Source organism: Tupaia chinensis, unplaced genomic scaffold (assembly GCF_000334495.1).
Source record: "Tupaia chinensis unplaced genomic scaffold, TupChi_1.0 Scaffold000597_1, whole genome shotgun sequence".
Classification (NCBI taxonomy): domain Eukaryota; kingdom Metazoa; phylum Chordata; class Mammalia; order Scandentia; family Tupaiidae; genus Tupaia; species Tupaia belangeri.
The window spans coordinates 7,239,537-7,256,627 of record NW_006160114.1 but is presented as its reverse complement, the minus strand read 5'-3'; the positions used below and the strand labels follow the sequence as shown (position 1 = coordinate 7,256,627).

Below are 17,091 nucleotides of genomic sequence, written 5' to 3'. Positions count from 1 at the left end.
ACATGAGAGAGAGAGAAAGAATCCCCCCCCACACACACATACAGACACACACTGGGCTTGGTCATTCCACAATCCCTTTTCCTTCAGTTCTAGATCTTGTTTGATCCTGGACATGTAGGTGTAGGGTGTGTGCATGTGCATGTGTGCGTGCATACGTTTTCAAGTCCATGGGCTGGCCATATGGGATCTGGCTTCCTCAATGCAACGCATAAACACTGTGCTACAGGGCTAGCACAGGTAGAAAAATATAATAAGAGAATATTAAGAAAAGTATACTGAGCACATAATTAAAAACTACATAATAACAGATTCAATGCTTTATTGGTTATAAGAATGTTGTAAGATTTATGTAATAAAAAAGCAAGCTAATATGAGGATTATATGCTCAAATAAAATAAAATATGAATTTAAGGTCTTAACACAGTGCCTAACCAACATCAGATATTCATCAAATGGTGGATTTCTTTCTTTCAGTTAGAATTAATCTTCCTTTCACTGTGATTCACAACACTGTTTATATTCAGTACAATGTAATATGAACCTTTACTTCTTCCACTAGATTGGATTCTCCCTGAATACAGGAAGGAGAGCACGTAGAACTTGCTACGAAGTGCTTTTAAAACTGAATGGAATGTAAACTGCTTATACTTAAAAACGGTTTCCCCCAATTATTATTTTATTAATGTAAAAATATTGTTAAATAAAGTCACATACACATTAATGTATTTGATATGCTTTTCCAATTTTGTACATAGATATTTAAAAATATTAATAGGTTTAGCGAATATTTGAAGGAAGAGAATTTCTGCTTTCTCAACAAAAGATAATGCCTTTAATGTACACTTCTTTTCCATCTTTGGGGAGATTAGTAGAATGAAAATTTAGTCTCATTTTAATTTTACCTAACTGCATTATCAGGAAATGCTAATGTTTCTAAACATCTGAAAATCAGTTACTCAATATGGCATTCGCTTACGAAGAAGAAATTCTTTTCAATATATACCACTTTGCGATATTTTCAGCTTGCTCAATGTGTCGTGACAAAATCTACTGCTGTAAAAGTAAGATAAAATGCTGCAATTAATTTTCAAACCTAAAAAGTTTCTTGTAAAAGCATTAATGACAGAAAGACTTCAGTAAATATTAAAATAAAGATGACTTCTTCTCATTAAAACTGAAGTCAAAACAGCAAATATCTTTACAGACGAATGCTTTTAGTAATTCTAAGAGATATTATTTAATTTCCACCAAAGGAAAAGACTTTAAGATAAATATACCTCTCAGCTAATTACATTAGCTATGGTGACATGATCTCGTACAATACTAGGTACAGACCAATCTATTTTTGAATAGTTTACAATTTTTAACATTTCAAAGAAGAATGAAAGAATGCTTTCTATCACACTGAAAAACCTAGTGCTCAAAACATTTCATGTTGACCTTAGTCTGTCTGTGAGATAAAAGTAAGAGATACATAGAATACAATTTTCCATAACAGCCACTTACTATTAAATAAATAATTTTCTTTGTAAATCATTTAAATTCAAAATTTAATTTTGTGTTCAACCTTATAGCATCGACACAGTATTTCCTTCCTTAAAAACATAAATAATGATAATATAAAAGACTACTTTTCTCTTGAAAAATAAGAGATAGATTATTTTCTTTATAGAATAGCATTTTTTTAAAAAGAAAACAGACCTTTTAGTAAAAAAATTTCAACAATAAAACTATTAGTGATTTAAAAACACTACATTAGAAAGAATGCCTAGAAATCTCAAGCCTTTTTTATCCCCTTTTATATCTGATGCTGAGTCAAGAGCCTCACTTAATCAATACAAAATCATTTTATAAAAGCAAGAATTTCCATAAATGAAAGAGAATTTCATTTCTATTTGCTATTTCAAATAACACTTTAAGTAAAAATCTGAGTAATTATTGAGCAAACTTAATAAATTCAGATATAAAATCTGGACAGTTGAGATATCAAACTCCTCCTTTTTTACTTGTGGATATCTCTGTCTGAATTGGATCTAATAACTCCCGGTTCAATTCATTTTTTGACAGAGAATATATTGGATAATCCAAAACAGATACTATCTATACTACCATAAAATTAAAAAAAACTAAGCTATTAGCCTCAAATTTAAAGTGAACATGATTCAAAATGGTAATCCTAACTGGAATCAGTAACTAATGACCCTCATGCTACATTTAGCACCTCATTAGATCATGCGCAATTGGAATACAGTATCTTTTGTGTTTTTACCACAAGAAAACTTGTACAGCCTTGTGTTTGTTTTGAACTAGACATAAGCATTGTATATTTAAGTAGTCTGTTCTCTGAAAAGCTGGAGGGAAACATTACAGTGGAATAGTAAACATGTAGCATTAGCAATTCGGGACTTAATTAAGATGAAATGTTCATAGAAACTATTCTGAGTGTTAAATTTTTATTCAGATTAATTATGCTTGTAAACAGTTTCCTGGAAATGAGAAAAGAGAAAAAAGAGAAGAAAATGGCTACCTAACACCAACAGTTATTGCTCAGTGGAAAAGGACATCAAGGACACTTGCAAGTAAAAGAATTGGATCAATATTAACGTGATTTTCATTTCATGCTTCCCCAACTCCAGTAAGCTGACAATATACTCTGATTATGTGAACTGCCTCAGAGTAACACAGAAAAGGTTATTAGAGCAAGAGGTGGAAATGGAATGCACTTTTTATATTGACAGGCCTGCTAATAGAGTGTACTGATTTTCAAAGACATGCAATGCATTTTTACAATTTGGTTCTGACAGCAGAAACGGAATTTCATTTATTCCTAATTCAAAATATTCATATGTAAGCAGTATTTCTTAGAGCAGACCAACAAAGGGGATATTCATAAACGGCATTTTTAAACAGAAAAATGCAATTAAAAGGGTGCAGGAAAATATTATTGAATTTATGTGGAGCACTATATAGGTATGAAATGTTAACTTAATAATCTTCTTAATAGAGTCAAAGAAGAAAACTGCATTCTTGCTTTTTAAGGGAAATTCGATAAACCATATTTTAAGATTATACATGATGTTAAATGTAGAATATCTCCACATTGTAGACTGGATATTATATGGTAGGATTTTGATTACCCATCAAGTCAGGGTGAGTTTTAATTATTTAAAATATAATTTCATTATATTAAAAATCACACAGCACATTTTACTTGAGGAAAAACATACAGAAAATTTGGGCCAGTTTGGGACCCTCTAAATATCAAAAGAGCAGAGATGATGCATTATTCATGTCTGTGACAGTTAGAGTACACTGCAGAGTGTTTGGTCTCTGATAAAATATGCACAGAAAAAGATGAACATGAAATAAAGTACCTCAAGATGGTAAAGACAACTATCTTTACATGGATGGTATGGGTGATTTACACTCCTTTAAACTTTATTTTGGCATTTTTAGAATTCCTACAATGAGTATATGGTTCTTTTGGAGAAGGAAGAAAGGAAAAGAGAAAGGAAGGGGAGGAGGCAGGGAGGAAGGCAAGAATTATGTGCCTAAGTGGGGTAGGAGGCAGAGGAGTAGCAGAAAGCAAGCCAGAAAATTTCTGATGGCAGGAAGACCCTTGAGCAGTGGGTGGCATTAATCTCAATAGTGACACTTTGTTTCTTTTCTTTTCTTTTCCTTTTTCTTTTTTCTTTTTTTAGTTTGCTATAGGATGTTTGAGCTTGTCAGAGTGAGCAAGCAAGAGAGAGAAATCATCTCCCTCCCGCCCCCCCATACACACACAGGAAGGAAGGCCAACCACAATCTCTTCTCCTCTATTCTTTTGGGGTTTTGGAAATGCATGCACATGCACCCAGCCTGATTTTCAAGCTGCTAAATTCAGGACTCAACATGCAATAGGCCTTGTGGGACCCAGCTGCCTTAACCTCCTTGTTGGCCCCACTTTAGTTTTCCTTTTAAAGCCTGCCAACAATTTCAATATGGACAATTTATTTAAAAAGTATGTGATTATGGGAAATGAGGGTAGGCAATGTTTTGAATAGGTAAGCAACATGGAAGAAAGGTAACTCACAATTTTTAAAAAAATAATTATTTATTTTATTTATTACTATTTTTTAATTTGACCAGAGAGTGAGAGAGATAGAAAGGGAAAGAAAAAGAAAGCTGCCAGATCCCAGACTTGAACCACCATCAGGCATGTGGGAGTCCAGTGCCTTAACCACCATGCCCCCTGCTGGCCCCCCAAAATTTCTTTTTAATGATTAAAAAAAAAAAAAAACTAAGAAATGGTGTTAATATAAGTTATTTAAAAGCACCAAAAACATTTACAATATGTATTTATCTATGACATGAAATATACATCTAAGTTCACCTGCATGGATGCATTCTTATGGATGCTAGGCTAGAAGAGTCAGCCAAAAATTAGCATGTAAACTATACAGTGGGAACTGTTTAATAGTGCCCTTGTACTTAAGAAAATTCCAGCTGTGTTTATGTCAGCACACTCTAGGGTAAGAGCAGTATTTGGGATGAATTTTAGCTCTATCTACCATTTATTATTTAGCATGTCACCTAATTTCTATGGTGCGTCATTTTCCCAGTCATAAATCTTTTAATGGTGGTCTACTGACAACTCGTTTACAGCATGGCTTCTACCTTCCCATTCTGCTTTATCTTCACGTTATTCTCCCACAGTACGCAGTGTTCTGTCCTACAGCCCATTCTCCATTCTTTGCATACATCATGCTGTGTTGTGTGGTCCCTCTCTCCACAATGCTATCCTACTACTCACTGGTGTTTGGGGAGATTCCCATTTATTTATTTTGTAGGTTTTTGCCTTAGGGTGTGTGCCCTCACTAGAGAGAGACAGAGAGAGAGAAAATGAGAAATCAACCCCCCTCAGGGGGGATGGTCACATCAAAATCCCTTCTCCATTCTCCCTTTGAGACTTTGTGCATGCACGTACACACGCCCAACGTGATTTTCAAGACACAGGGTCAGCACTTGAACCATGGCTGGCCATGTGCAAGTCTAGCACCTTCACTACCATGACACTTGCTGGCCCTGATTTCCATTCATTCTTTCGAATTCAGCTAGAATATATTTCTTCAGTGAGTACCTATGCTATTTAAAATATATTTTGATAGAAATATTTATCAAAGAATACTGTAATTATATGTGAAGCAATTATGTGCAATTATTTATTCTTGTAAAAATCAGTAAAGATAAAGATGAGGTTACAGTGATCTAAATTAATTTCATGCCATTCAGGAATAAGTCCATTGATACAATTTAGTCAGTGCCTTATCTTTAACATCCTTTGATGCTTACGTAGAAAGAAAGTATAAACATAAAAAAATTTCAGCATTTGAAAATATCATACTTATGTACTAAGTCCATGGAAAAACCCATCCTTTAGCCCTGCTACCCAAAGCGATGAATGGTATGTTTAAAATACTGTCTGTAAACCTTGGAATTAATCAATTATCAATTAAAAAGATTATCATCTAAGCAATAAGCACATAGGATTGTATTAATGTGGATGCTCCAAATGGAAGAGAAAGAAGATAGTGTGTGTGAAAGAGGAGGGTCTAAGGAAGGACATTTAGAAGAAAAATAGGGAGGCAAAGCAATGATGGGACAAAGAAATGTGGTATTATCTGTTGAAGATATTTTATAGTTTTATTAACTGAACTTGGGAGAAATGTTCACCTGTTGAAATATTCGCTTTGTAAGCTAAATAATGTGGTTGAACGTGTAAAAGAAAATGAAATTAAAAAAATAAAAAAAGAAGATCTGACTTCTGTCCTCAAATGTTTTATTTTTATTTATTATTTATTAATTTTTTTGAGAGTTTTTTGCTATAGGGCACATGCGCTGGCCAGAAAGACAGAGATAGAGACAGAAAGTGAGAAATCACCCCTCGGGGGGATGGTCACACCGCAATCCCTTCTCCTTCGTTCTCCTCCCGTGATCTTGGACATGCATGCACATGCGACCGTGTGAGTTTAAGCCACCAGGTCTGGGACTTGAACTGCGTTTTACTACGTGGGAGTTCAGCGACATAGCCGTTACACTAACTGCTGGCCCCAAATGTTTTATTTTGTCTTATCAGAGACTAGAAATATCTAAAATAAAAATACTTTATCAAACCTTTTCAAAGTGAACTGTCATCAAGTGCAAAACATTGAGACCATTCAAGAGTAAGTTGGACCCCTTTATATCTCCATGCCTTGTTAATTTCTTTATCACCTCTGCCCTTGTTCCCCTGCTCACCTGGTAAATTCATCTCCTCTTCAGGCAATTCATTTAAGAAGCCTACTGTAACCTAGTCGGCTCAGTGAGTCACTGTGTCCCTGCGCTCCTTAGAAATTACTGCCTACCTCCATGATAAGTGTTTATTTCTTTTCACTAAATCTAGCTTTGGTCCTATGGGCTGGATTTTGGGCCTTGTCATTGTTAGGAGCTGTTCCATGTACATTAGGATATTTTAGCAGCATTCTTGGTCTCTTGATGTTAGTAGCACACCCCACCTCTACCTTATTTGAGAACACTACACTAAACTATGTCCTGTCAGGTGGGTGAAACCGTCTCAATCTCTGAATCTAGCATCTCTTACACACATGGCACGTGGAAGCTATTGAATAAGTGCTGTTAAATTAATGAAGTTACTTGATTCATCTAAATCTGTTTAAGTCTAAAATCTAAATCATTAACATAAAAATGGGTGGCTTGTTAGAACATTTAGTGATATGAAAATGCTTATCTATAAAATGTATTTTTAAGCATAATTTGTCACTTAGCATTCATATAATACATTTCAATTATTTTAAGTGACTAAAAAAAACAGAGAGTAAAGACAAGGCTATGATACTAAAATATGACACTAACACCAAAAAGAGCTGACAGTTGCTTCTCTGTGGGTCTTTTTCTCCCTGTTTTTTTTTTTTTCTAAATTACATTAGAAACTTTTCAATAAATTATTGTAACCATGACCAGAACACCTATTTCATCCAAATATGGAGTTCTAATGAGTAAGATACCAATAAAATGAAGTTATTATTGAATAATAATAAAGATATTTACTACAGTCTCTACATAACACAAACAATAGGTATTAGGTAGGAAAAAAATAAAATGCTCTTCCCCAAATGTTGTAATAATCACACGCTCTTCGATAAATGAATTCAGAAAATTGTATAGCTCCTTTCTCAACAACTATATAGGAAGCATAGTATTTGCTATTCTCAGTGTCCTTATTTCCTGATGACTGCAAGTAGCACATTATAATAGCCATGCATATACCATCAAAACTAATTTAATTCCAGATTCATTATAGAGCTGCTTTTTATTCATCAAGGTCATATCTGATGGCTTCACAAGCTTAGATAAATCAGGTGTTAAGCAGACACATCTCTGAGGAACCTAAGAATGTTCTCATTTGCAGTTCTCAGCATATCTTATTATTTATTGCCAAAGAAATGACTGATTAACTTTGTCATCTTTGCTCCATGTTTTTTTTCCTCAGGCTGAAGCAGCCTGCCCTCTTCGGCAACGCCTGATCAGACCTATTTAAGATGATGTCTTTGATCATAGACATGGTGGCACTTGCAATCTTAGGTTTTGATGAAACATTTTTCCACTATAATTTTATGGAAGGGAAACAGAGGCCAAAATGATCATTGACAGTCAACAAAAAGACCCAAACTTAAGATTTTGTACTAGTTGTTGACTTAAATAATTTTTAAGCACCAGAAACATACCAGAAGTTGACTAGTCTAGGTTATATTTTAATATATAAACAAAATACAAAATTTCCCTTTTTCGATCAGCTATTAAGAAATTTACCATGAAGAGGAAAATCCTGAAGGTCAGAAGATGAGTTTAAGAATTTTAAAATATTTTCCTTATGCTATAGTCGGTAAAATTCCTGATATTCAATTAAATTTGTACTTGTATGAGATTTTACAATTAGAAAACACTAAATGCTACATAAAATACATTCCAAATTAGAACATTAAACATCAGGGAAAAAAATCACATGCCTCTAGGTTTTTATTAATCACATTCCAACACGAGAGGCTGAAAGTATATCAAATCACACCAAATCTTTTGCACATGACAACCTCATAAATTATTCAACTCATTAGTATTACTAAAAAGCATGAAAAACCTCATCAGTGTAAAGGATATTTTCCAACCAAAAAAGGTCAAACGAAAGTTTTAATAATGAAATCAAAGGGAAAGCTTTTCTAAGTAAATATGAAATAAAATGATCTTTTCTCCTTTCCTTGAAATTATACCTAATTCTAATTGTTTGCTCATTTAAGATAAAGCATTGTTAATATATTTTATTTGCGAATCCAAATAAAGTGCTTGGGAAAATAATATAATGAAATCCAAATTATGGCTAAATATTTCTTTCTATTATATGAAGATTTAACCATAGTTTAATTTAAAATGATTGGCTGAATTTAGGATATCAGAAAAAAATCAACTGACTTAATACCTTTTTTATTAAAACATGAACCCGCCTAAATCAGTTTCACTTCAGTACACCACTATTTTCGAAACACAGCATACAATATTAATAAAAAAAAGCTCACTCAGTAATTCAAAGCATTGGCATTGTTTTGATGGCTATGTAAATATTCCCTGTTCAGGTGCCAGCAGGTGGCATGGTGGTTAGGGTGCTGGATCACCACATGCCTGACCAAGGTTCAAGTCCTGGATCTGTTGGCTTGCTTTCTCACTTTCCCACTTTCTCTCTCTCTCTCCCCAACTCTTGCTATCTCACTTTTTCTGGTGAGTGCACATGCCCTGTAGCAAATTAAAAATAATAATAAATAAATAAATTTAAATAATTATAAAACTATATTCCTTGTTCAAGTAATTTAAAGTTATCTCCCAACTTGGCTAAAATTCTGAAAACTCTAATCACTGATTCAAATATTTTTCTCCATAAATGTTCCATCTGTAAAATACTCTCTTCCTCCTAAAACACTTGCTCACCGTGTAGGTAAATATAAAAGATTTTTGATCAAGGTTTACAATAAAGACTGTACATTTTTATTTTTGGAGAGGTTTTTGCTATAGGGCACATGCGCTCGCAGGAAAGACGGAGAGAGAGACAGAGAGACAGAAACCGAGAAATCACCTCCTGGGGGGATGGCCACACTGCAATCCTTTCTCCTCCATTCTCAAACACACAGGTGCCTGGTGTGAGTTTAAGCTGCTGGGTCTGGGACACCAACCACACAGTCAACTATGTGGGAGTCCAGCAATATAACCATTACACCAGCCGCTGGTCCCGAGACTTTGTGCTTTTAATGCTTAACTTTCTAGATAGAAATTAATAACAGGAAAGGACCAGAAGATGACGTAATGGTTACATCGCTGGACTCCCACGTAGTTGACTGTGGTTTGAGTTCTGGACCTGGGAGTTTAAAACTCATGCTGGGTGCTAGGGCTGGCAGGTAGTGTGGTGGTTAAGGACTCAGGACTCTATTTTTTTTTTTTTTTTTTTTTGCTATAGGGCGCGTGCGCTCGCCAGACAGAAAGAGACAGAGAGATAGAAAGCAAGAAATCACCCCCCAGGGGGATAGCTACACCGCAATCCCTTCTCCACTCTCCTCTTGGGATCCTAGGCTCACATGCACACACGCCCAGTGTGAGTTTAAGCCACTGGGTCTGGGACTCGAACCGCAGTCGACTATGTGGGAGTCCAGCGACAGCCGTTACACTAACTGCTGGTCCCAATAAAATAATTCTTAAAAAACACAACACAACAAAACAAAAATTCATTCTGGGTGTGTGTGCATGCATGCCCAAAGTCCTGATGAGAAGGGACTGAGAAGTGGCCTTCCATCCTGAGGGATGATTTTCTTACTTTCTCTGTCTTTTGGGTGAGTGTATGTGCACTACAGTAAAAATTTCTCTAAAAACAAAAATAGAAACAGGGAAATTAAAATAGTGTAATTAACATAGAAAAAGAAATAAGTTGAATTTCAATGTGCACTAGAAACTCACTCAGAATATGCAGGTTTGTACTATAAATATACCCTTAACCTGTGACTATACAATACCAAAACATTCGGTCATGTGAATGTGTGTCTATGCACAGCTAGACTTCAAACTACTTAAACACACTTAAGTGTACAGAGTTAAAAAAGCATCCAGATGATGGACTAAGTTTTTACTTACACTTCTAAATGAATGTTCTGGCAATACATGAATACAAAACTTTCTTCAAAATAAAGAAAACCTGTGTCCAATTAGTTTTTCAACATCTCTTTTTCCTGGATGATGTGCTTTGTAATAATTACTGACATAGACTTCCTAGTTCTTCTAACCAAATACTTTATATATAGGCTGGAAGATATGTTAAGAGATTGGAAGAAGGAATGATACTACGTTTTTCTCCCGGTAGTGTGTACTTCCTTTCTCTACTTCTATGTATAGATCACTCCAGAAAGACCTCCCACTCATTTTTTCTATATTACACTCCCAAACTCTTTGCAGTTCCCAAAATCCACAGATGTATACACTGTGATGAAGGCTAGAAGATGTGTACTCCAGAATTGATTTTGGAGGTAAAAGTGTTTTAATTCTCTTTTGTCTTCCATTCCATGATCTCAACCCTAAGAATGACCATGAAGTAATTCTAGCATAAGTACCAGGTAGATTCCCTGAATGGTATAGATGTGGTCTTTGCTCTTACAATGTATAAAATAAAAACATACTTTCCTTTAAAACTGAAACCAACTCAAGGGGTGTAACAGGTTGTAAATATGGATGATCTAGCCCTCAAAATGAATAAATACCACATATTTAAGTATACTTATAGTATACACAAAGAATAAGTGTCATCACCATCTCTTATCTATTTCAATATTAGAGTATTATTTTTAAGTTTGGGTTAACAAGTTTTACTATTTTACTAAAATCTGACTCTGAATCTAAAATGATTTGAAGGTAAAAGATTTTAAAATTTGCTTCTGATAGGCTTTGACACTTATTTACTTATAGACATAGTCTACAAATTAAACAAACAAATAAAAATATTTACTTTTAGGTAGAAATGAAAGAAATGTTTTTCTAACAAAGCCTTTTTAAAAATGGTTAAAAAAAAAAAAAAGGAGAAATGCCTTTCTCCCTTTGCCCTTTGATCTGCTAATACATTATAATTTGTCAGGTCATAGTTTAAATGCTAAGCCCTTAGAGAGGTACTTTCATTTTAATTCAACTCAATTTTGCATTTTCTAAAATTTGTAAATTAATAGTCTTATGAATAGTTTGTAGACTTGCAAGTATGATTATTTGTTTGCCATTTGGTTTCTTAATAGAATCTATGAGAACGGAAAAAAAAAAACCCTGTAGAATGTGAAATGTAGTATAACATATATCCTATGTAATTAAAGCTTTAGTAACTCAGTGTCACCAATAATATTACTATAGCTTTACATCTGATGGGGGCCAGCAGATACTGTGGTGGTTAAAGGCGCTGGATTCCCACATGAGTGACTAGGGTTCGAGTCCTGAGCCTGATGGCTTGCTTTCTCACTTTCTCTCTCTCTCCCTCCATGGTCCAATTAAAATTTTAAAAAAGTATAAATAAAGTTAAATAAAATAATTCTTAAAAAAATAAAAAAATAAATTATCTCTAATGTTTCCAATTTCAAATGAGATCAACTCGGGATGAATTGACAAAAAGTCTAAGTTATTTGGTAAAGTGAAGTTTTAATAAGCTATTGAGTAAAGTGACATTTTAATAATTTTAAGTTCATATTATAAAGCATGCCACTGCTAAATAGGTAAACAATTGTAAGACTCTCTCCTATAGGATCATAAAGACAATTTGGTTTAAGTTGGTATCAACTCCATAGGGTGCTTAAAATCATTAGGTGATTTTTCAAGTTTATTAAAGAAATCCCCTATAGTAAGGTCAGCTATAATAATTTTCTCACATATTTTTTCATTGTTACATTTATTGTTTAAAATTACTTTGATACTGCATATGGTAATGTCATTGCCCTGACTAATATGCACTGTATTCACTCTGGGAAAAACCATGCTGTACAATGCAAAGTGTACAGTGATTAAATGTAAATAAAAAGAAAAAGATTAATAAAAAGAAATACAGGTCATTTTAATGCAAAAAAATTTTGCTTAAGTATGTGAAAGTTATATACTCTCTACATACGAAGCCATTACTTTTTCCAGAATGATTTCTGATTTAAAGTACTATTTGATTTCCTACTTAAAGAACCATAAAAATGTTAAGGACTTAAGAAAAAAATATATACACTTGTTAGGCTAAATGTACATCATTCTTCAGCTGCATTTAAATGCCTAAATTTATTTCAAATTATACTGTCAGAGGGAAAAACTAAACAAGAGCTACTTCATAATTCTATCTTAGGTATAAAAGGTTCACATGAGAGCCTTATGTATTAACTTAAGGTGTTTTGAGCTTAACTAAGTTACATCAATTAATAGTTTACTGGGGTAATACATTTTAAAAGCTTTGCTCATTTTGTATTTTTATTTGGAACATTTTTCTGGTTCATTCTTTCACGAACATAAGAGGTATTACACAATATAAACCATAATGTAATATAACATTATTTACTAACTATGGTAAATTTTAAAACAGATGGCTCACTTATTAGTCTAAATAAATGAAAATTAATATAATAAAACACAAGTCATTATAAGAACAAAGTGGCTAATAGCAAAAGTACATGGGCAGTGCTCATTACTAGTATTTCTTCAATGTATACGGATCATAAGGCAGTTGAGTAACTGCCTTTTATTGTCTTCCAAATAACAAAAACAAACCAAGTAACCAACAAAACAAAAAACCACTATTATAATTTGGCAACATATTTCATACAGTACTATCAATATTTAAGCTTTCATGACATAAAATAATGCAATTAGGAAAATTATTGGATTAATTTTTAAAAATCTTTCTGGCAAAACTGTTTAAAGAAAAGCTACCAAATTCACTTAGGATTTTCACTTTGTATTTTTAATAAAATGTTAAGGCCTCAAGAAACAATTACAGTCAGATAGCAGGGAAGCAACAATACAACTGGATCTCCATGGGTAAGGTCGTCGGTTTGCGTCCCAGGACCTCCTGCACATACTAGGTGCATGCTTATGATCCAGGCTTGCTGAGAGGAGGGGCAAAATGCTAAGTAGGGACCTTGTATGTGGAGGTGTGGGAGGGAAGGTGCCTACTTCTCCCATTAAATAAATTTATCATTAAAAATATGATATATTTTCTTGCTAGAGTAGACGTAAAAATATTGAATGACAGAACTTGCTTTTGAAAGAGTACTCTAATGACTTTAACAGCAGTCCACAATGCGCTGCTCAGAGTTCTTGTGAGCTTCCTCCAGATCATGGCCTGTGTGCACACTGCTCACCTTCTTCACATAAACGTCAAGAAATCAAGGTAAGTCTAATATACATGATTAGCTACACTTGCTTTTAATTGCCTTTAAGTTTTTCTTTTTAATTTGTAAGAACCGATTACTGTAAATTGTTTTATCATTACACAACTAATTTAAGACAATTTGGCACAAAATGCTAGGCAAGAATCAGAAGATTTGTATTATAGAATTCTGGTTCAATCAGTAATTACAACCACCCATCTTTTTGTTTAATATATCAGTACCAACTTCCACTTACTCACTTATCTATTAGGGGTTGGGTATTCTACCAAAGTTTCATTACAAACAAACTGATTAAAGGAGAATAGCACCTGGTACATTATAAAAGTTAGCTGCTATTTCTCTTTTTATATAAGGTATCCCCAAAAAGTTAATGAAAAATGCCCATAAGAGGCGTATTATGACAAGACTATGCAAGGATTTAAAAAGTTTATGCACCAAAATAAGCTTGCATCTTCATTCCATTTTCCCATGAACTTTTTGAAGTCCCCGCTTACAAGATTTTTACTTGTCTTCTCATAGGTCCAGTTCCTACTTCAAAGGGAGTATTTTCTAACACTGCACTCATGAAGTTAGTGCATAGTTCTTTGTAAATAGGTGTTTGTTACACAGAAGAGAGGACTGGAAATTTAAATTTGCAGACTGTAACAGGATTTTAAATTTAATTTAATTTTATTAAACTAAAAAGAACGGAGTAGAAATAAAACACAAAATACTGTATAAAGAGATTATTAAAAACATTTGTTTATGTTTCTAAGTATGTATATATGTATATAATGTATGTACACATTGCATGTATTATGTATATTCACACATACATGTGTATATACATAGAAGGTTATATATAAAAATATGTAAGTCTGAGTGTAGGTTTACAATGTAACATACATTTTTTTCATCACAGGTTTTGGTCACTAAGGTTTGAAAGAAACTGAAAAAGAAATTAATTTTATTCTTGGTTTAGGCTGTGTGAATGGGAATGTGGGTAATAACCAAATACGTGGAGTATTTTAACCTTTTACAAAGAAGTTAAAAGGGCCTAAAATATATCTACTATGAGAAATACTGTGTTAATTATAACTTGAATGATGCTGCAGGATACAGCAGGACAAAATATTTCTAACTTTTGACATGTAGAATATTAAACATTAGTTAAAAAAATAAATAAATAAATCCACAACACCAGAGTCACCTCAGATCCAGAAGTGTTTTAACAAGCATTAGTACTAACCATATTCTATTGCAGCTTTGAGCAATGCTTCAGCATGAGTGGAGCCAAAGGCATTACGAACAAATCGTCTCCTTCGGCGAAGATCATCTTCCCAGTAATCCAAGCGCCAGAAATCATGCAATTGGCTAAGAATAGAAAAATGAACAATAATAATCACTATTAATAACAATATATAATGGCAAATACATTTTCTCCATAAAATTAAAGCTTTATTTCTTTGGTCTCATTGGAAAATTTAAAAATTTCAGATATTTGGATTTTATACTGGTGTCTGTGTGTTTCTTCTGCAAATGAACAAAACTCAAAATAGTAACATTCTCATATTTTAGGCATTATAACACTCAGCTCTTTTTTTAAAAAATTTTACAATGTTCTTCTCTCTTCGAAAGACATTAATCATGGGGAGTTTAGTAACAAATGCAGCATCAAATTACAAGTATTAATGGCACAGTTTGCTTTCTTTTGCACTGTTTTAACAAGGCTTGTAAATCACAAGATAGACCTCACTACAAATAGTTTGCAATTTAATGACTGCGGTTTCTTAGTAGACTGAATTAAGAAGTATAAAATATTGCCCACTTGGATTTGGTGGAACAATGATTAAAATAATGTGCTGAAATATTCATTGAAATGATTCCCTGCTGCCCAAAGCAACCTGAGAAAAGTGCAATTTTATCCATTATTAATAATACTGAATTAAAGCAGCAAAAAATTCCAGTATGTGGTAATTGTCTTGGTAAATTATTATTCTAATGCTAACAGAGTTCTCCGATGATTTTACAGCTTTCAGCTAATATATACCATTAACAACCATGGCCATCATTGGGTATCGTCTTTATATTCTGAGCCATATTAAAAATCCATGCAGTATTTCAGTATCTACTGAAATTCATTCTTTGTATATCTAATGGGACATCTTATAATTTTTGTTTTCAATTTAATTTCAATAAACAATGGTGATAAAGATCACTACTTGATAAGTCTATTATTTTCTGTATGTAGTTTTGAAGTAATATATTCAAAGGTTAATATTCTAATTTTTCTGAGCAGGACTACTCATATAAACATGTAAAATGCTTCCATAGCAGATTTTAATTTTTTTTATTTATGAGATTCCATTGTAAGAGAACACTTTAACTATGACAAAGGAAGGACCTACATGTTTGGCTCACGATTATCTCTCTAGTACAGTGTCCTGCAGACATTATGTTTTTAATAAATATTCGATAAATTAATAAAAAACATCTTTTCACTTCAAAAGACTATTTATAGACATGTATAGTCACTGAGAACAATGATTTAATTTTAAAAATACTTTTTAATTTTATGGTTATATAATTTTGTTAACTATAACTTTAATTGTAAGACAGCACAACAATATAAAGGCTAAAAAAGCATATATAATATAAGCATTTGAAGTACAAAAACTTTTTTTTTTAATGTCAGAGAGTGTTTGTGCACACATGAGAAAGAGAAGTGGAGAGACAGTAAGCAAGTTTCCCAGTGGGGTGTGATAATGCCACAATGAATTTTTCCTCCATTTCTCCACCCCATCAGAATTCTGGGCACACTGGGGCTGGCAGGTGGCATGCTGGGAAAAAGCACTGGATTCCCACATGACCGGCCATGGTTCGAGTTCCAGACCTGGTGGCTTGCTTTCTCACCTTCCCCTTCGCTCTCTCTGTCTCTGTTTGATCAAATTAAAAAATAACAATAACAACGAATAGAATTAAATAAATAAATAATTAAAAAAATAATCCTGGGCACATGCATACATGTCCAGCATGTTTTTCAAGATGCTGGAGCCAGGATTCAAACTTCAGTCATTCATGTAGGATCCAGCTCCCTCTACAGTTTTTAACTGCTGTACTATGGGGCGAGACCCAAAGTATACTTATTGGGTCATGAGAAAAGTTATGATACATTTTTACATAGAAAAACAGAAGAATAAGCATGATTTTTCCGATGACCCATACTATGCTTTTTTTCCTGTATACTGTAATTAGGATAACTACTTTTCTGTTGAAATAGTGATTACCTGGTGAATAACTGTAGTTTGTCTCTTTTACTAGTTTAAAATAAGATGATTTCTATTTTTATAAACATAGAGCAACCTATTTACAAACGTAGTACAATCTATATTAGTAAAGGCAGAAATGATTTAAGAAATGACTTAAGAAATGGTTCCAAGGGTTTAAGGATGACAATACTAAAATTTTGCTACAGGGGCTGGCCCCATAGCACAGTGACTAAGGGAGTCAAATCCTACATAGCTGACTGCAACTCAAATCCCAGACTAGTGACTTGAAAACTATGCCATATAGTTGTGTGTGCTCATGCCCAGGAACCTGACAAAGAGGAGGCATGGAGGAAAAAGAACTGCAGTGGACCTCACTCCAC

The 17,091-nt window shown here is 33.5% G+C and overlaps 1 protein-coding gene across 3 annotated transcripts in view; it reads right to left on the bottom strand.

Annotated features, from left to right (window-relative positions):
* The window catches only part of NBEA (neurobeachin), a 615,556-nt gene that overhangs the window by 274,021 nt on the left and 324,444 nt on the right, over positions 1–17,091 (bottom strand). For all 3 annotated transcript variants that reach the window (XM_014591554.2, XM_014591555.2, XM_014591556.2), the window contains one exon: positions 14,692–14,816. In XM_014591554.2, the coding sequence (XP_014447040.1) occupies positions 14,692–14,816 (125 nt within the window). The remainder of the gene's footprint in view (positions 1–14,691; positions 14,817–17,091) is intronic.